Source organism: Bombina bombina, chromosome 2, assembly GCF_027579735.1.
Source record: "Bombina bombina isolate aBomBom1 chromosome 2, aBomBom1.pri, whole genome shotgun sequence".
Classification (NCBI taxonomy): domain Eukaryota; kingdom Metazoa; phylum Chordata; class Amphibia; order Anura; family Bombinatoridae; genus Bombina; species Bombina bombina.
Window position 1 is genome coordinate 483,966,065 of NC_069500.1, and position 21,702 is coordinate 483,987,766.

At 40.5% G+C, this 21,702-nt stretch overlaps 1 protein-coding gene across 3 annotated transcripts in view; it reads right to left on the reverse strand.

The window, feature by feature from the left end:
- The window catches only part of TPCN1 (two pore segment channel 1), a 235,332-nt gene that overhangs the window by 94,565 nt on the left and 119,065 nt on the right, over window positions 1-21,702 (reverse strand). For all 3 annotated transcript variants that reach the window (XM_053702163.1, XM_053702161.1, XM_053702160.1), the window contains exon 13: window positions 16,265-16,313. In XM_053702163.1, the coding sequence (XP_053558138.1) occupies window positions 16,265-16,313 (49 nt within the window). The remainder of the gene's footprint in view (window positions 1-16,264; window positions 16,314-21,702) is intronic.

The following is a 21,702-nucleotide window of genomic DNA, read 5'->3' on the forward strand; positions in this document are numbered from 1 at the left end:
GAAAAGATAATATCTTGGGAATCCAGACTTTACTCCATGAGTAACCCTTGGATTCATAACAATAAGATATTTACACCATATCTATGTTAAATTTTCCTAGAGACAGGCTTTCATGCCTGTATTAAGGTATCAATGACTGACTCGGAGAAACCATGCTTTGATAACATCAAACGTTCAGTCTCCAGGCAGTCCAACTCGGACTAGATATATTTAGCTGATTGAAAGGACCCTGAGGTAGAGGGTCCTGTCTCAGAAGCAGAGACCGTGGTGGAAAGGATGACATGTCCACCAGATCTGCATACCAGGTCCTGCGTGGCCACGCAGGCGCTGTCAAAAAACTCCAAAGCACTCTCATGCTTGATTTTGTACAAACACCTCCGGAGGGAATTCCCACTCCCCCGGATGAAAAGTCTGACGACTTAGAAAATCCGTCTCCCAGTTCTCAACACCTGGGATATGATAGACAAGAGTGAGTCTCTGTCCAGAGAATTATTTTAAAACTTCTAACATCGCTAGGGAACTTCTGTTCCCCCTTGATGGTTGATGTAAGCCACAGTCGTGATATTGTCCGACTGAAATATGATGTACCTCAGAGTTGCTAACTGAGGCCAAGTCTGAAGAGTATGGGATATCGCTCCCAGTTCCAGAATATTCATTAGAAGGAGGAACTCCTCCTGAGTCCACTATCCCTGAGCCTTCAGGGAGTTCCAGACTGTATCCCAACCTAAAAGGCTGGCATCTGTTGTAACAATTGTCCCATCTGACCTGCGGAAGGTCATACCCTTGGACAGATGGACCCGAGATAGTCACCAGAGAAGAGAATCTCTGATCTCTTGGTCCAGATTTAACAGGAGAACAAATCTGTGTAATCCCCGTTCCTCTGACTGAGCATGCATAGTTGCAGCGATCAGAAAAGTAGGGGTGCAAACGATACTATGTCCCTTGCCGCTACCATTAAGCCGATTACATTCATGTACTGAGCCACCAAAGGGTGCGGATGGAATGAAGAACACGGCAGAAATTTAGACACTTTGACAACCTTGACTCCGTCAGGTAAATTTTCTATCAGAATCCCAAGGAGGGAAACCCTTGAGATTGGGGATAGAGAACTCTTTCCTTGTTCACTTTCCAATGTGGAGAGAATGCCCAGGCGCCAGTAATAGGAAGGCTAAGGTAAAAATGAGGTTGGAACTATATTACATAGAGGTATTTATTAATACAGAATAAAATATAATAAAATATAATTAATCACAAAATTCAAATGTAAAATTTAAAATTCACATAAGCATGGATCCACGCTGAATTGATATAAAAACATAGTAAATACAACAAGATGACAATGAAAATGCTGTCAGTGTATGCTGGTACAGTGGTTAATGTATCTAAACACTTATGAATTGATCCAATAGAGAAAAATATTCAAAGCAATAAATCACACGTGTCCCAAAAAGTATATATATATAATGTCCTGGAAATGGTGTCCTAAAAAATGTGAGATGAGACTTGATAAAGGCCCAGAGAGGGCCGAAACGCGTTGACCTGGTAAGCCTCATTTCAGTAGGAGAGTGTATCTGTGACTTTTCTACACATTGTATTTTTATTCTTTTTCTACAGGTATCCTCGCAGCAAGTTCGTTTTTTGCAGCAAGTGTGTTCTTTGTTATTTCACGTGTTTTTTCCTTTTCCACCTTTTTCACATTTTATATAGAGGCAAGGGCCTCTAGGGGCATCTGGGGAATCAAAAGACAAACACTAGGACCACCCCATTTTGGATTAACCACTTCTCAGGATTGACACTTTTTTCCACAGTTTGCAACACAGTCGCAACTTTGCTATTTTTCCAGACACTGTATCTATTTTTACATTTTATCACACTAGGATTGGATTTTTTCAATTTTTTCCCCTTTTTTCCAGACATTGTTTCCATTATCACATCACTATTGGATATTTGGAGTTTTTTTGGATTTCCTACACATCTCACATTTTTTAGGACACCATTTCCAGGACATTATATATATACTTTTTGGGACACGTGTGATTTATTGCTTTGAATATTTTTCTCTATTGGATCAATTCATAAGTGTTTAGATACATTAACCACTGTACCAGCATACACTGACAGCATTTTCATTGTCATCTTGTTGTATCTACTATGTTTTTATATCAATTCAGCGTGGATCCATGCTTATGTGAATTTTAAATTTTACATTTGAATTTTGTGATTAATTATATTTTATTATATTTTATTCTGTATTAATAAATACCTCTATGTAATATAGTTCCAACCTCATTTTTACCTTAGCCTTCCTATTACTGGCGCCTGGGCATTCTCTCCACATTTATTCTTCACAAGGTGATAGCTAGGTATCACCCGCCACAGGCATTTAAGGTATAGGCGGCGCTGGGATATACTTTTCACTATATACTTGTTCACTTTCCACCCATGCGATCTCAGAAATGCCATTACTACGTCCGTATGAAACTTGGCAACTTGGATGTTTGACGCCTGCATCGGGATGACGTCTAAATAAGGGGCCATTTTTATGCCCTGCGGTCTAAGGACCGCCAGAGCGACCCCAGAACCTCCATAAAGATTCTTGGGGCTGTAGTTAACCCAAAGGAAAGAGCTACAACTGGTAATGCCTGTCTAGAAAGGCAAACATGAAAAACGATGGTGATCTTTATGCATCGTAATGTGAGAATAAGCATCCTACAAATCCATTGTAGTCCTCTATTGACTCTCCTGGATCATAGTTAAAATGGTACGAATAGTTTAGATCTGAAGGTTCCCTCTCCTTGGGAACCACAAACAGACTTGAGTAAAAATTCTATCCCAGTTCCTCCCTTGGAACTGGATGGGTCTCGTACACAGAGTAAGAATGCCTCTTTCTTTATCCGGTCTGCAGATAATTGTGAAAGGAAAAATCTCCCCTTTTTTTGGGGGGAAAAGCTTTGAAATCCAGAAGATATCTCTGGGATAAAATTTCCAATGCCCAGGGATCCTGGGCCTCTCTCTCTCGCCCACGCCTGGGCGAAAAATGAAAGTCTGCCCCCTACAGGATCCGTTACCGGATAGGGAGCCGTTCTACATGCTGTCTTAAAGGCAGTAGCAGGCTCCTTGGCCTGCTTATCTTTGTTCCAGGTCCGGTTGTCACCAGACCGTCTTGGACTGAGCACAAGTTCCCTCTTGATTTGCCTTAGAGGAAATTGATGCCAAGCCTGCCTTGAAGTTTCGAAAGGTACGAAAATTGGACTTTTTGGCCCTTGATTTGGACCTGTCCTGAGGAAGGGCATTACCTTTTCCTCCAGTGATATTAGCAATAATCTCCTTCAAACCAGGGCCGAATAGGGTCTGCCCCTTGAAGGGAAGTTAAGTAGCTTATTTAGTAAAGTCACGACAGCTGACCATAATATAAGCCATAGCGCTGTGCGCGCCAGCATAGTAAAAACAGAATTCTTAGCCGTTAGTTTAGTCAAGAAAAACAAGGCATCAGAAACAAGGATTTGGCTAGCTTAAATGCTCTAAGCTTGTCAAGTATTCATCCAATGGAGTCGCTACCTGTAAAGCCTCATCCAGAGACTCCAACCAGAACGCTGCAGCAGCAGTGACAAAGGCAATGCATGTAAAGGGCTGCAGGATAAAAAACTTAGTTAAATAAACATTTTCCTAAGGTAACCCTCTAATTTTTTATCCATTGGATCTAAAAAAGCACAACTGTCCTCGACAGGGATAGTGGTACGCTTAGCTAGAGTAGAAACTCTTCTCTCCACCTTAGGGACTGTCTGCCATAAGTCCCGTGTGGTGGCATCTGTTAGAAACATTTTTCTAAAAATAGGAGGGGAAGAGAACGGCACACCTGGTCTATCCCATTCCTTATTAATAATTTCTGTAAACCTCTTTAGGTATTGGAAAAACATCAGTACACACCGGCACTGCATAGTATTTATTCAGTCTACACAATTTCTCTGGCACTGTGATTGTAACACAGTCATTCAGAGCCGCTAAAACCTCCCTGAGCAACAAGTGGAGGATCTCAAGCATAAATTTTAAATGTAGAAATATCGCAATCAGGTTAAATCATTTTCCCTGAGTCAAAATATCACCCACAGACTGAAGCTCCCCTCAGCTTCTACATATTGTGAGGCAGTATCAGACATGGTTCTTGACGCATCTGTATGCTCTGTATCTACCCCCAGAGCTATCTTGCTTTCCTTTAATTTCAGGTAGTCTGACTAATACCTCTGCCAGTGTATTATTCACAACCTTTGCCATGTCTTGTAAAATAAACGCTATGGGCGCCCTTTATGTACTTGGCACCATTTGAGCGTGAGTCCCTGAAGCGGGAGTCGAAGGATCTGACACGTGGGGAGAGTTAGTCGGCATAACTTCCCCCTCGACAGAATTCTCTGGTAAAATAAACGCTATGGGCGCCCTTAATGTACTTGGCGCCATTTGAGCGTGAGTCCCTAAAGCGGGAGTCAAAGGGTTTGACACGTGGGGAGAGTTAGTCGGCATAACTTCCCCCTCGACAGAATCCTCTGGTGATAATTTTTTTAAAGACAAAAAATGATCTTTATTGTTTAACATGAAATCAGTACATCTGGTACACATTCTAAGATGGGGTTCCACCATGGCTTTTAAACATAATGAACACAGAGCTTCCTCTATGTCAGACATGTTAGAACAGACTAATAATGAGACTAGTAAGCTTGGAAAACACTTTAAATCAGGTTAACAAGCAAATATAAAAAACGTTACTGTGCCTTTAAGAGAAACAAATTTTGTCAAAATTTTAAAAAACAGTGAAAAAAAGGCAGTAAATCAAACAAAATTTTCACAGTATATGTAATAAGGTAACAGAGCATTGCACCCACTTGCAAATGGATGATTAACCCCTTAATGCAAAAAAACAGATCAAAAAACGACAAGACGTTTTTAAAACAGACACAACAAAACTGCCACAGCTGATCTGTGGATTACCTTCCCTATAACGATTTTGGAAGTCTTTTTAGCCCTTTAGAGATGTCCTGTAGTAATCATGGGACTGCTGAGGGAATCTGGATGATTCATTTTGTAATTTTAACTGTGCAAAAAAAGCGCTAAGTTGGGCCCCTCCCACTCCTATTACAACAGTGGGAAACCTCAGTTAACTGTTTCTAAGTAGAATTTAAGCCAGCCATGTGGAAAAATTAGGCCCCAATAAGTTTTATCACCAAACATATGTCAAAAAACGATTAAACATGCCAGCAAACGTTTTAAAACACATTTTTTATAAGAGTATGTATCTCTATTAATCAGCCTAATACCAGTCGCTTTCACTGCATTTAAGGCTATAGTAATATTACAGTTTTATCACCATGTACGTTAAAAAACGATTAAACATGCCAGTAAACGTTTTAAAACACATTTTTATGAGAGTATGTATCTCTATTAATAAGCCTGATACCAGTCGCTACTACTGCATTGAAGGCTTTTACTTACATTACTTCGGTATCAGCAGTATTTTCTTAGTCAATTTCATTCCTTAGAAAAATATTTTACTGCACATACCTTATTTGCAGGAAAACCTGCACGCCATTCCCCCTCTGAAGTTACCTCACTCCTCAGAATGTGTGAGAACAGCAAATGGATCTTAGTTACTTCTGCTAAGATCATAGAAAAAACGCAGGCAGATTCTTCTTCCAAATACTGCCTGAGATAAACAGCACACTCCAGTGCCATTTAAAAATAACAAACTTTTGATTGAAGAGATAAACTAAGTATAAAACACTACAGTCCTCTTACGACCTCCATCTTAGTTGAGTTGCAAGAGAATGACTGGATATGACATGTGAGGGGAGGAGCTATATGGCAGCTCTGCTTGGGTGATCCTCTTGCAACTTCCTGTTGGGAAGGAGAATATCCCATAAGTAATGGATGATCCGTGGACTGGATACACTTAACAAGAGAAAAGAGATTTTGCTCCAGGGGCTACATTTTTGAGGGACCCCCAATCCATTAAAAATCAAAGAGCAATAATGATGTTTCACCAAGGAAACGAACAATGACTATATTCTCCCAGAGAACTAATAGACGACGGGTTTATCATATATAACGACTGGTTTCTGTTAAGGCAATCTCATTCGTACATTCATAAACACAACAACAGAAGAAACCTTTTTGCCCCCTTTAACGCCATTCAAGGCATTGTGCAAATCACCCACCCTGGCTAGGAGAACCCTCTCGCTCACATATTCTATCTTACAGATTACTCCAAACATACCACACTATCTAGATAGTTGGGAGAGAGAACTCAATATAGAACTGACACATAACGATAGGATACGCATGTTCGCCTCTATATATAAAACTTCAGCATCCAGTAGATTAATAGAATTAAATCTTAAAATTATTCAAAGGTGGTACCTCACCCCCTCTAAAATTCACAAAAAATATTCCCAAACAAGCAATGAGAAATGCTGGAGGTGCGGAGCATCGCCGGGAAACATGACACACATATGGTGGGTTTCCCCCCACTTAAAAAATGTGGGAGAGGATAGCAAAGGAGACATTGAACATGTTGGAAATGATAGTTCCGTTAGACCCAATTATTTGGTTATTTAATATCACCCATGGTAAATTACCTATATACAAAAAGAGCTTAATATATATAGCAAGTAACAGCTTTAAATCCTTAATAGCAAAGAATTGGAAGAATAGGGAAATTCCCACTCTAGTACAATGGCATCATAAATTGTGTCAAATATTAGACCTAGAGGAGTACGCCTACATGAAAAACAAAAGAATAGATATATTCAGATGAAGGCAACATTGGAAGCGTACATTAGTAACTCCACACAACAGAATACACTAAATCCTTCGCCCCAATAAAGGCCTGAGCAGCTGGTGACTTACACTAACAATTTTCTAAGTTTAAAAATAAAGGGAAGACGCAATAGAATTATTCTGACAAGACTAGATATAATGTTTTTTAAGTTTATAATTGCAAAATTTGACAGCAAAATCCTGTATAAACACTTGGAATTTGTTATGTAATGGAACTTGTTATTGCTAAATACAAGTTGTAACCCGACTTTCAATTAATAAAGCTGTTTTGGAAGAAAAAAAAAAAATTACAAGAAAAGCAGGCAAAATAATCAATGAAAACTATAAAATGTTTTTCTCTACGCATACATACATTTTTTATAAGGTATATTACATATTCGGCTAGATTACGAGTCTTGCGTTAGCCTTAAAAAGCAGCATTAAGGGGTCCTAACACTGCTTTTTAACGCCCGCTGGTATTACGAGTCAGGCAGGAAAGGGTCTACCGCTCACTTTTTTTCCGTGATTTTAGCATACCGCAAATCCCTTTATGTCAATTGCGTATCCTATCTTTTCAATGGGATTTGCCTAACGCCGGTATTACAATCACCTTAAAAATTGAGCGGTAGACCCTCTCCTGTCCAGACTCCTACCGCATTTAAAAGTCAGTAGTTAATAGTTTAATGGGCTAACGCTGTAACATAAAACTCTTAACTAAAGTGCTAAAAAGTGCCCCCCCCCCCACATCGCAAACACTATAATAAAATTATTTAACCCCTAATCTGCCGACCGGACATCGCCGCCACTTTAATAAATTTATTAATCCCTAAACCGCCGCACTCCTGCCTCGCAAACACTAGTTAAATTATATTAACCCCTAATCTGCCGTCCCTAACATCGCCGACACCTACCTACAATTATTAACCCCTAATCTGCCACCCACAACGTCGCCGCTACTATATTAAAAGTCTAACCCTAAGTCTAACCCCCCTAACTTAAAACAGAATTTATGTTTACCTGATAAATTACTTTCTCCAACGGTGTGTCCGGTCCACGGCGTCATCCTTACTTGTGGGATATTCTCTTCCCCAACAGGAAATGGCAAAGAGCCCAGCAAAGCTGGTCACATGATCCCTCCTAGGCTCCGCCTACCCCAGTCATTCGACCGACGTTAAGGAGGAATATTTGCATAGGAGAAACCATATGATACCGTGGTGACTGTAGTTAAAGAAAATAAATTATCAGACCTGATTAAAAAAACCAGGGCGGGCCGTGGACCGGACACACCGTTGGAGAAAGTAATTTATCAGGTAAACATAAATTCTGTTTTCTCCAACATAGGTGTGTCCGGTCCACGGCGTCATCCTTACTTGTGGGAACCAATACCAAAGCTTTAGGACACGGATGAAGGGAGGGAGCAAATCAGGTCACCTAAATGGAAGGCACCACGGCTTGCAAAACCTTTCTCCCAAAAATAGCCTCAGAAGAAGCAAAAGTATCAAACTTGTAAAATTTGGTAAAAGTGTGCAGTGAAGACCAAGTCGCTGCCCTACATATCTGATCAACAGAAGCCTCGTTCTTGAAGGCCCATGTGGAAGCCACAGCCCTAGTGGAATGAGCTGTGATTCTTTCAGGAGGCTGCCGTCCGGCAGTCTCGTAAGCCAATCTGATGATGCTTTTAATCCAAAAAGAGAGAGAGGTAGAAGTTGCTTTTTGACCTCTCCTTTTACCAGAATAAACAACAAACAAGGAAGATGTTTGTCTAAAATCCTTTGTAGCATCTAAATAGAATTTTAGAGCGCGAACAACATCCAAATTGTGCAACAAACGTTCCTTCTTCGAAACTGGTTTCGGACACAGAGAAGGCACGACTATCTCCTGGTTAATGTTTTTGTTAGAAACAACTTTTGGAAGAAAACCAGGTTTAGTACGTAAAACCACCTTATCTGCATGGAACACCAGATAAGGAGGAGAACACTGCAGAGCAGATAATTCTGAAACTCTTCTAGCAGAAGAAATTGCAACCAAAAACAAAACTTTCCAAGATAATAACTTAATATCAACGGAATGTAAGGGTTCAAACGGAACCCCCTGAAGAACTGAAAGAACTAAGTTGAGACTCCAAGGAGGAGTCAAAGGTTTGTAAACAGGCTTGATTCTAACCAGAGCCTGAACAAAGGCTTGAACATCTGGCACAGCTGCCAGCTTTTTGTGAAGTAACACAGACAAGGCAGAAATCTGTCCCTTCAAGGAACTTGCAGATAATCCTTTTTCCAATCCTTCTTGAAGGAAGGATAGAATCTTAGGAATCTTAACCTTGTCCCAAGGGAATCCTTTAGATTCACACCAACAGATATATTTTTTCCAAATTTTGTGTAAATTTTTCTAGTTACTGGCTTTCTGGCCTGAACAAGAGTATCAATAACAGAATCTGAGAACCCTCGCTTTGATAAGATCAAGCGTTCAATCTCCAAGCAGTCAGCTGGAGTGAGACCAGATTCGGATGTTCGAACGGACCTTGAACAAGAAGGTCTCGTCTCAAAGGTAGCTTCCATGGTGGAGCCGATGACATATTCACCAGATCTGCATACCAAGTCCTGCGTGGCCACGCAGGAGCTATCAAGATCACCGACGCCCTCTCCTGATTGATCCTGGCTACCAGCCTGGGGATGAGAGGAAACGGCGGGAATACATAAGCTAGTTTGAAGGTCCAAGGTGCTACTAGTGCATCTACTAGAGTCGCCTTGGGATCCCTGGATCTGGACCCGTAGCAAGGAACCTTGAAGTTCTGACGAGAGGCCATCAGATCCATGTCTGGAATGCCCCACAGTTGAGTGATTTGGGCAAAGATTTCCGGATGGAGTTCCCACTCCCCCGGATGCAATGTCTGACGACTCAGAAAATCCGCTTCCCAATTTTCCACTCCTGGGATGTGGATTGCAGACAGGTGGCAGGAGCGAGTCTCCGCCCATTGAATGATTTTGGTCACTTCTTCCATCGCCAGGGAACTCCTTGTTCCCCCCTGATGGTTGATGTACGCAACAGTCGTCATGTTGTCTGATTGAAACCGTATGAACTTGGCCCTCGCTAGCTGAGGCCAAGCCTTGAGAGCATTGAATATCGCTCTCAGTTCCAGAATATTTATCGGTAGAAGAGATTCTTCCCGAGACCAAAGACCCTGAGCTTTCAGGGATCCCCAGACCGCGCCCCAGCCCATCAGACTGGCGTCGGTCGTGACAATGACCCACTCTGGTCTGCGGAAGGTCATCCCTTGTGACAGGTTGTCCAGGGACAGCCACCAACGGAGTGAGTCTCTGGTCCTCTGATTTACTTGTATCTTCGGAGACAAGTCTGTATAGTCCCCATTCCACTGACTGAGCATACACAGTTGTAATGGTCTTAGATGAATGCGCGCAAAAGGAACTATGTCCATTGCCGCTACCATCAAACCTATCACTTCCATGCACTGCGCTATGGAAGGAAGAGGAACGGAATGAAGTATCCGACAAGAGTTTAGAAGTTTTGTTTTTCTGGCTTCTGTCAGAAAAATCCTCATTTCTAAGGAGTCTATTATTGTTCCCAAGAAGGGAACTCTTGTCGACGGAGATAGAGAACTCTTTTCCACGTTCACTTTCCATCCGTGAGATCTGAGAAAGGCCAGGACTATGTCCGTGTGAGCCTTTGCTTGAGGAAGGGACGACGCTTGAATCAGAATGTCGTCCAAGTAAGGTACTACTGCAATGCCCCTTGGTCTTAGCACCGCTAGAAGGGACCCTAGTACCTTTGTGAAAATCCTTGGAGCAGTGGCTAATCCGAAAGGAAGCGCCACGAACTGGTAATGCTTGTCCAGGAATGCGAACCTTAGGAACCGATGATGTTCCTTGTGGATAGGAATATGTAGATACGCATCCTTTAAATCCACCGTGGTCATGAATTGACCTTCCTGGATGGAAGGAAGAATTGTTCGAATGGTTTCCATTTTGAACGATGGAACCTTGAGAAACTTGTTTAAGATCTTGAGATCTAAGATTGGTCTGAACGTTCCCTCTTTTTTGGGAACTATGAACAGATTGGAGTAGAACCCCATCCCTTGTTCTCCTAATGGAACAGGATGAATCACTCCCATTTTTAACAGGTCTTCTACACAATGTAAGAATGCCTGTCTTTTTATGTGGTCTGAAGACAACTGAGACCTGTGGAACCTCCCCCTTGGGGGAAGCCCCTTGAATTCCAGAAGATAACCTTGGGAGACTATTTCTAGTGCCCAAGGATCCAGAACATCTCTTGCCCAAGCCTGAGCGAAGAGAGAGAGTCTGCCCCCCACCAGATCCGGTCCCGGATCGGGGGCCAACATTTCATGCTGTCTTGGTAGCAGTGGCAGGTTTCTTGGCCTGCTTTCCCTTGTTCCAGCCTTGCATTGGTCTCCGAGCTGGCTTGGCTTGAGAAGTATTACCCTCTTGCTTAGAGGACGTAGCACTTTGGGCTGGTCCGTTTCTACGAAAGGGACGAAAATTAGGTTTATTTTTGGCCTTGAAAGACCGATCCTGAGGAAGGGCGTGGCCCTTGCCCCCAGTGATATCAGAGATAATCTCTTTCAAGTCAGGGCCAAACAGCGTTTTCCCCTTGAAAGGAATGTTAAGTAGTTTGTTCTTGGAAGACGCATCAGCTGACCAAGATTTCAACCAAAGCGCTCTGCGCGCCACAATAGCAAACCCAGAATTCTTAGCCGCTAACCTAGCCAATTGCAAAGTGGCGTCTAGGGTGAAAGAATTAGCCAATTTGAGAGCACGGATTCTGTCCATAATCTCCTCATAAGGAGGAGAATCACTATCGACCGCCTTTACTAGCTCATCGAACCAGAAACACGCGGCTGTAGTGACAGGGACAATGCATGAAATTGGTTGTAGAAGGTAACCCTGCTGAACAAACATCTTTTTAAGTAAACCTTCTAATTTTTTATCCATAGGATCTTTGAAAGCACAACTATCTTCTATGGGTATAGTGGTGCGTTTGTTTAAAGTGGAAACCGCTCCCTCGACCTTGGGGACTGTCTGCCATAAGTCCTTTCTGGGGTCGACCATAGGAAACAATTTTTTAAATATGGGGGGAGGGACGAAAGGTATACCGGGCCTTTCCCATTCTTTATTTACAATGTCCGCCACCCGCTTGGGTATAGGAAAAGCTTCTGGGAGCCCCGGGACCTCTAGGAACTTGTCCATTTTACATAGTTTCTCTGGGATGATCAAATTCTCACAATCATCCAGAGTGGATAATACCTCCTTAAGCAGGGCGCGGAGATGTTCCAACTTAAATTTAAATGTAATCACATCGGGTTCAGCTTGTTGAGAAATTTTCCCTGAATCTGAAATTTCTCCCTCAGACAAAACCTCCCTGGCCCCATCAGACTGGTGTAGGGGCATTTCAGAACCATTATCATCAGCGGCATCATGCTCTTCAGTATCTAAAACAGAGCAGTCGCGCTTACGCTGATAAGTGGGCATTTTGGCTAAAATGTTTTTGATAGAATTATCCATTACAGCCGTTAATTGTTGCATAGTAAGGAGTATTGGCGCGCTAGATGTACTAGGGGCCTCCTGAGTGGGCAAGACTCGTGTAGACGAAGGAGGGAATGATGCAGTACCATGCTTACTCCCCTCACTTGAGGAATCATCTTGGGCATCATTTTCATTGTCACATAAATCACATTTATTTAAATGAGAAGGAACCCTGGCTTCCCCACATTCAGAACACAGTCTATCTGGTAGTTCAGACATGTTAAACAGGCATAAACTTGATAACAAAGTACAAAAAACGTTTTAAAATAAAACCGTTACTGTCACTTTAAATTTTAAACTGAACACACTTTATTACTGCAATTGCGAAAAAATATGAAGGAATTGTTCAAAATTCACCAAAATTTCACCACAGTGTCTTAAAGCCTTAAAAGTATTGCACACCAAATTTGGAAGCTTTAACCCTTAAAATAACGGAACCGGAGCCGTTTTTAACTTTAACCCCTTTACAGTCCCTGGTATCTGCTTTGCTGAGACCCAACCAAGCCCAAAGGGGAATACGATACCAAATGACGCCTTCAGAAAGTCTTTTCTATGTATCAGAGCTCCTCACACATGCGACTGCATGTCATGCCTCTCAAAAACAAGTGCGCAATACCGGCGCGAAAATGAGGCTCTGCCTATGATTAGGGAAAGCCCCTAAAGAATAAGATGTCTAAAACAGTGCCTGCCGATATAATTTTACCAAAATACCCAGATTAAATGATTCCTCAAGGCTAAATATGTGTAATATATGAATCGATTTAGCCCAGAAAAAGTCTACAGTCTTAATAAGCCCTTGTGAAGCCCTTATTTACTATCTTAATAAACATGGCTTACCGGATCCCATAGGGAAAATGACAGCTTCCAGCATTACATCGTCTTGTTAGAATGTGTCATACCTCAAGCAGCAAGAGACTGCTCACTGTTCCCCCAACTGAAGTTAATTCCTCTCAACAGTCCTGTGTGGAACAGCCATGGATTTTAGTAACGGTTGCTAAAATCATTTTCCTCATACAAACAGAAATCTTCATCTCTTTTCTGTTTCAGAGTAAATAGTACATACCAGCACTATTTTAAAATAAACTCTTGATTGAATAATAAAAACTACAGTTAAACACTAAAAAACTCTAAGCCATCTCCGTGGAGATGTTGCCTGTACAACGGCAAAGAGAATGACTGGGGTAGGCGGAGCCTAGGAGGGATCATGTGACCAGCTTTGCTGGGCTCTTTGCCATTTCCTGTTGGGGAAGAGAATATCCCACAAGTAAGGATGACGCCGTGGACCGGACACACCTATGTTGGAGAAATATAATTTAAATAAAATGAAATAAATTTACTACTATTAAATAAATTAATCCTATTTAAAATACTTACCTATAAAATAAACCCTAAGATAGCTACAATATAACTAATAGTTACATTGTAGCTAGCTTAGGATTTATATTTATTTTACAGGCAACTTTGTATTTATTTTAACTAGGTACAATAGTTATTAAATAGTTATTAACTATTTAAATTTAATAACTTCCTAGTTAAAATAAGTACAAATTAACCTGTAAAATAAATCCTAACCTAAATTACAATTACACCTAACACTACACTATCATTAAACTAATTACCTAAACTACCTACAATTAATTACAATTAAATTAAATAAACTAAATTAGGAAAAAAAACAAACACTAAATTACAGAAAATAAAAAAAGAATTACAAGAATTTTAAACTAATTACACCTAATCTAATCCCCCTAATAAAATAAAAAAGCCCCCCAAAATAATTAAATTCCCTACCCTATACTAAATTACAAATAGCCCTTAAAAGGGCCTTTTGCGGGGCATTGCCCCAAAGTAATCAGCTCTTTCACCTGAAAAAAAAAAATACAATACCCCCCCCAACATTAAAACCCACCACCCACACACCCAACCCTACTCTAAAACCCACCCAATCCCCCCTTAAAAAAACCTAACACTAACCCCCTGAAGATCACCCTACCTTGAGACGTCTTCACCCAGCCGGGCACAAGTGGACCTCCAGAGGGGCAGAAGTCTTCATCTGATCCGGGCAGAAGAGGTCCTTCAAGCGGCAGAAGTCTTCATCCAGGCAGCATCTTCTATCTTCATCCTTCCGGAGCGGGTACATCTTCAAGACATCCGACGCGGAGCATCATCTTCATTCGACGGCCGACGACTGAATGACTGGTCCTTTAAGTGACATCATCCAAGATGGCGTCTCTTGAATTCCGATTGGCTGATAGAATCCTATCAGCCAATCGGAATTAAGGTAGGAAAAATCCTATTGGCTGAATTCAAGCTCAATCCTATTGGCTGATTGGATCAGCCAATCAGATTGAACTTCAATCCTATTGGCGGATTGCATCAGCCAATAGGATTTTTCACACCTTAATTCCGATTGGCTGATAGGATTCTATCAGCCAATCGGAATTCAAGGGACGCCATCTTGGATGACGTCACTTAAAGGACCAGTCATTCGGTCGTCGACCGTCGGATGAAGAGGATGCTCTGCGTCGGATATCTTGAAGATTGACCCAATCCGCTCCAGAAGGATGAAGATAGAAGATGCCGCCTGGATGAAGACTTCTGCCGGTCTGGATGTCCTCTTCTGGCCGGATAGGATGAAGACTTCGGACCCTCTGGAGGACCACTTGTGCCCGACTGGGTGAAGACGGCTCAAGGTAGGGTGATCTTCAAGGGGGTAGTGTTAGGTTTTTTTTAAGGGGGGATTGGGTGGGTTTTAGAGTAGGGTTGGGTGTGTGGGTGGTGGGTTTTAATGTTGGGGGGGTATTGTATTTTTTATTTTTTTTTACAGGTGAAAGAGCTGATTACTTTGGGGCAATGCCCCGCAAAAGGCCCATTTAAGGGCTATTTGTAATTTAGTATAGGGTAGGGAATTTTATTATTTTGGTGGGCTTTTTTATTTTATTAGGGGGGTTAGATTATGTGTAATTATCTTAAAATTCTTGTAATTCTTTTTTTCTTCTTCTGTAATTTAGTGTTTTTTTCTCTTGTAATTTAGTTTATTTAATTTAATTGTAATTAATTGTAGGTAGTTTAGGTAATTAGTTTAATGATAGTGTAGTGTTAGGTGTAATTGTAACTTAGGTTAGGGTTTATTTTACAGGTAATTTTGTACTTATTTTAGCTAGGTAGTTATTAAATAGTTAACTATTTAATAACTATTGTACCTAGTTAAAATAAATACAAAGTTGCCTGTAAAATAAATATAAATCCTAAGATAGCTACAATGTAACTATTAGTTATATTGTAGCTAGCTTAGGGTTTATTTTATCGGTAAGTATTTAGTTTTAAATAGGATTAATTTATTTAATTATGTTAAATTTATTTTGTTTAATTTAAGTTCATAAGTATAATGTAGGTGGCGGCGGTGTCCGGAGCAGCAGATTAGGGGTTAATAATATAATGCAGGTGGCGACGATGTCGGGGCAGGCAGATTAGGGGTTAATAAGTGTAAGATTAGGGGTGTTTAGACTCGGGGTTCATGTTAGGGTGTTAGGTGTAGACATAACTTTTATTTCCCCATAAGAAACAATGGGGCTGCGTTAGAAGCTGAACGCTGCTTTTTTACAGGTGTTAGGTTTTTATTCAGCCAGGTCAGCCCCATTGTTTCCTATGGGGAAATCGTGCACGAGCACGTTTTGCCAGCTTACCGCTACCGTAAGCAACTCTGGTATTGAGGTGAGATGTGGAGCAAAATTTTGCTCAACGCTCACTTTTCTGAGGCTAACGCCGGCTTGCAAAAAACCTGTAATACCAGCGTTGTCTTAAGGGAACAGTAAAAAAAAAGGAGCGTTAGCACCGCACAGTCTTACCGACAAAAACTCGTAATCTGGCCGATTGTGTTTAATGTCCCTAACAGCAGCACTCACCTTCCATTTCAGATCCACCACTTCATAAAAATGATAGAAGTCTTTTAACCTGCAACACAAACAAATACTGTAGGACAAGAAAAAACCACAATGGGTGTAACAAGGTGTCCAATAATTTAATAACATGTCATTGAAACATTAAAAAAAAGAAGAGGAAAGATTCCTGGTTAAATTTCTCACTTTTTTTTTTTTTTTACTAAAAAAGGAATGTTAAAAACAAAATTTATGCTTACCTGATAAATTTCTTTCTTTCCGGACATGGAGAGTCCACAACGTCATTCCAATTACTAGTGGGATATTCAACTGTGTATCACATGATATAACCTCATGCAAGGGGATAGAAGGGGTCTTTTCTTGCTAAAATTTTGACTGATAACCTTGCTGCCTTTTTGGGACAGTCACTATAAGCAAAATTGGGCTACCTTTTCTTATCCATATTGCAAAATACCTCTCTTAATTTATGAGGTTAAAGGGACAGTTCACCCAAAAACTTTCTCCCATTTAAATTATTCCCAATGATCCTTTTTACCTGCTAGAGTGTATTAAATTGGTTGCAAGTAGCTCCTTTACTCATATTTCAGCATTTGAATAGCTGATTTAGCTTGTGGTTTCCCAACCTATACTGAAAGTTTTGATACTGTCGTATACACTATTGACAAGTCTAAGTAAATACAGCCAGCAGAAGAGATTACACTCCCAGTGGGATGCAGGATAGTTAAGTAATAAAATGATAATTTTCCATTGTTCTCTCTATGTATTGAGCTTTGGTGTTCCAGACAAATATAAGATAAAGAAGTAAGTCTGTGTACATAAAAGTGATAACATAATGAGATCTGATATTACCTGAAGCTCAACCCATTGTAATAGGCTGTGGTTTCAAAGCACAAAACCAGATACTTTATATACAAAAATAAACCCGAAAATGCAATTTCTCAAATATTTTATACTCTGCAGTAGGTATAACAAGTCATTTAAAATACATTAATGGAAAAAAATTTTTACAGTGTACTGTCCCTTTAACTGGACTTATCTGAAAAAGCTGAAACTTAAATTTGGTTTTACCTGTAACATATAAAGGGTTGTTTCATACTTTTATATTTAAATCAAAGGTATTCTATAGCTATAGTTTAATTGAAGCTGGTGATTTAAAAGGGCACTTTGTATTTTAAATTCATGCTCATAATCCTGTGTAGTAAATTTATTTGCTAGATAAAGGTCTTTCATATATCTAGGTCAGGCTTATTATTGTAAGTAAACCTCTCTGGTGTTTATTAAGTTATTTGCAGCTATTGGGATATATTTTAAAACTTGTTTTATGGTGGCTAAATAAGAGGTTATTTCAGCTCAGATAAATTGGCAAATCAATTGGCTGTTAAAGTATTTTGTTATATTGTTTAACTAAGCATTGTTAAGGTAATAGTCCATATTCTGATATTTGGAGTGAACAAAGCTGGATAATTATATACTGTGCTGGGATTCTCATGTGTGGTGTTTATTGTAAGTAAGGTTTATTTTAGAGATATATTTTTATAATCTGTGGTATAGAATATTATAACGGAATAAATGTGTATAATTGATTCATAAGCTAGTCTCTACTTAATATATTTCAATGTGTTTGTAAATTTAACTAATCTCAAGAATTTAGGAATGAATATCAATTTCAATTGTTTCGTATATACATTTTAATTGGAGGTTATTTTAAATAATAATAATAAATAAATTGTATTAAAACCCTGGTATATACTGACAGAGTACTGACTGACAAACCCCTCTCCAGGCCATCCTGAAGAAAAGATAAAATTTGGGGAATCATCACTCGACTCTAGGAGAAACCTTTAGATTCGCACCAAAAAATGTATTTACGCCATACCTTATGATAAATCCTGCGAGTAACAGGATTACGAGGCTGAGGCATAGAATCAATGACGGCCTCAGAAAAACCATGTCTAGACAGGATTAAACGTTCAAACTCCAAGAAGTCAACTTCAGAGATTCTAGATTTGGATGGAGGAATGGACCCTGAATTATAAGGTCATTCCTCAGAGGTAAACTCCAAGGAGAAAGAGATGACATCTCCCCCAGATCCGCGAACCAGATCCTGTGAGGCCAGACAGGAGCTAAGGGATCACAGACGCTCTCTCCTGTTTGATACAACCAATAACTTGTGGAAGGAGAGCAAACAAAGGAAAACAGGAATGCTAGAGCGAAATTCCAAGGAACCGCCAGAGATTCTATCAGAGCGGCCTGAGGATCTAGACCTAGATCCGTACTTTGGAAGCTTGGCGTTCTGACAAGACCCCATCAGATCCAACTCCAGAACCCCCCACCTGAGGGTTATCCTGGAAAACACTTCCGGAAGGAGAGCCCCCTCCCCAGGAATAAAAGTCTGTCTGCTAAGAAAAAAACACCTCCCAATTGTCCACTCCTGGAATGTGGATGGCAGATAGAAGACAATCATGAGTTTCTGCCCACTGCAGAATGCGAGTCACCTCCTTCAAGGCCAAGGAACTCCAAGTTCCTCCCTGGTGGTTGATGTAAACCACTGAGGTGATGTAGTCCGACTGGAATCTGGTAACCGGACTAAAGATAATTGAGGTCAAGCTGCAAGGCATTGAAGATTGCTCTCAACTCCAAGATATTAATGGGAAGAGAAGACTCCTCCCGAGTCCACAAGCCCTGAGCTTTTATAGAGCTCCAAACTGCTACCCAGCTTAACAGGCTGGCGACCGAAGACACAATCACTCAGGAGGTCTCCGAAAGCAAGAGCCCTGAGATAGATGATCCTGAGAAATCCACCACAAGAGAGAGAGAGACTCTTGTTAGGGGATCCAGATCTATCCTCTGCGATAAATCTGAATGGTCTCCGTTGCATTGACTGAGCATGCATAGTTGAAGAGGTCTCAGATGGAACCAAGCAAAAGGAATGATGTCCATGGAAGCAAACATCAGACCAATTACCTCCATGCATTAAGTCACTGATGGACGAATAGCAGACTGGAGAGAAAGGTACAAAGCAAGAATTTTGGATATTCTGACATCCGTCAGCAAAATCTTCATGGACAGATAATCTCCGATTGTCCCTAATTAACACACCCTTGTAGCTGGAACAAGGGAACTCTATTCCAGAACCACGTTCCATCTCGTGGGGACGTAGAAAAGACAACAACATCTCTGTATTAGATCTTGCAAGTTGAAAAAATTACGCCTTAACCAAGACGTTGTCTAGGTAAAGCGCCACTGCAATTCCCAGGGATCTGTACCACTGCCAAAAGGGCCTCCAGAACCATTGTAAATATACTGGGAGCCGTGGCAAGACCAAACGGAAAAGCAACAAACTGGAAATGCTTGAAAATTCCACGCCAGAATGCTTGCTGTCACCAGAAGCACATGCCAGATGAGGAAGCAGGAGCTGTACCTGGGTTCAAATTCACAACCTTCTGCTTAAGGAGTGTTGGAGTTACCACAAAGCTATAACTCCCTTTCCAGAAAGGCAAACCTCATAAACAGGTGATGATCCCAGAGATGGGAACATGAAGATACGCGTTCTTCAGGTCTATGGTCGTCATGAACTGACCTTCCTGAACCAATGAAAGGATGGAACGAATAGTTGCCATCTTGAAGGACGGAACCCTGAGGAATTTGTTCAGGATGGGGCGGAAAGTTCTCTCCTTTTTTGGGAACCACAAAGAGATTTGAAAAGATCCTTGTCCCTGCTCCTCTATAGAGGATAGTTCCTTTACGATAAAAAGTATAGTGTGTGAGGCCTGAACTCACGACCTTCAGACTATGAGACTGACGTGCTAATTACTGCGCTAACAGGGCCAGATTAAGAAGGCCTCCCTCTTTACTTGGTTTGTAGATAGTCTTGACAGGTATGGAAGTCAAAACTTGAATTTATATACATAAAACATAGAAATACATATATTAGTGTCTTAGAAACACTAGGAAATTATGAGACATGAAACAATCCATGTCACAGACGCTAACAAATATCACCTCCATATAAGGTATCTTTATTGTATTCTTATAATAAAAAACATAGAATTAAATATATTAGTGTCCTAAAACACAAAGAAATTGAGTATGAAACATGAAAACCAGGAAAACAGATTTTTAAGCCCCTGTACATAAAATAAGATCGCATACATTTCACAGACATTAGTACAGATATATGGGTTTTCTGTACAATAGGAATAATATAAAACTCATTATTATGTTACATTAATATGTTTCATTACAATAAAGATCAATAAAAATATGACCTTCCACTGGAAGTTCAAATAAGATTTTACATCCTAGGGAAGTTTAACAGATCTGGTACCATCCAGAAAGAAAATTAAGAAAACCTCAGAGAAGGTTTAAAAAGTCTGAACTACAAAATACTCATCTAGAGTAATTATAAAAAGGCAATGATAAATACCATTCATTACCACTAGATGGTAGTAGACAACAGGGATTTCAAATATAGTGTAGAAAGGTTGATGTAAAGAAAATTAACCCTTTCCATCTCTACACATAATAAACAAACCATTGTTCTCTAAATAACTGTTTTAGAGAAAAAGATGCCCTGAGAAAATAAATGTAAAAGGAAGACACAGACTTATGAACTTTACAAAGTAAACATTCTACGGTGGCTACGCAGACCCTAGAGAAAAATATTACAAGACCCAGTAAAATATATAATTTGAATTTTCAAACAATATAAACACTGAGGCAAAATATAATGCACCGGAGAACATGATTCTCTCTGAGGTGGAGTAGCATCTCACCCTGTTCATGAGGGAAAAGCAATCATAAGTGTGCCACAAGAAAAATGGCGTCTACTCTAATGGGCATCAAATTGTACAGGATAGCCCTATCGCTACTGCCACCATTACAGACGAAGGATTGGCTTACCGTTCTGCACTGAGAGCCCCATCCCCCGCAACAGAGGAGAAAAAGCCCCCGTGTCCTAAAACGGACAGAACGAACTTTAATAAAAAGTGCGACGCGCTGTGAGCTGAGAATGCAGCCCTCTCTAAAAGTAATTTAATGCCGCCATTTGCACCCGTAAGTTAGCTTAGAGTTGTGAAGCGGACATGTGCACAGGAGCCCCTCTCCCACAAGCGCCATAATAATGAAGTGCCCTAGATGTGAGTCGCGTATGCAGCCATCATGCCGGTACCATTGGTTAAATAATTGTAGTGACAATACTAACAACTTAGGGCAAGAATATAAGTGTCACACTATTTAGCTCGACAAGCCTACATGGGTACTGAATCCAGGATTACTGGGCTGTATTGCAGTAAGTTATCTCTGAGCCACAGGTTAGCCTGAGATAGTACACCTACACAAGGACAGGCCCTAGAGATATGAGTATACCCAGATATGCGTACAATTAAGTCTCAGCCGGCCCGGATGCAAAGAAGGAGCAGACGAAAGGCGGCCATATTAAATGT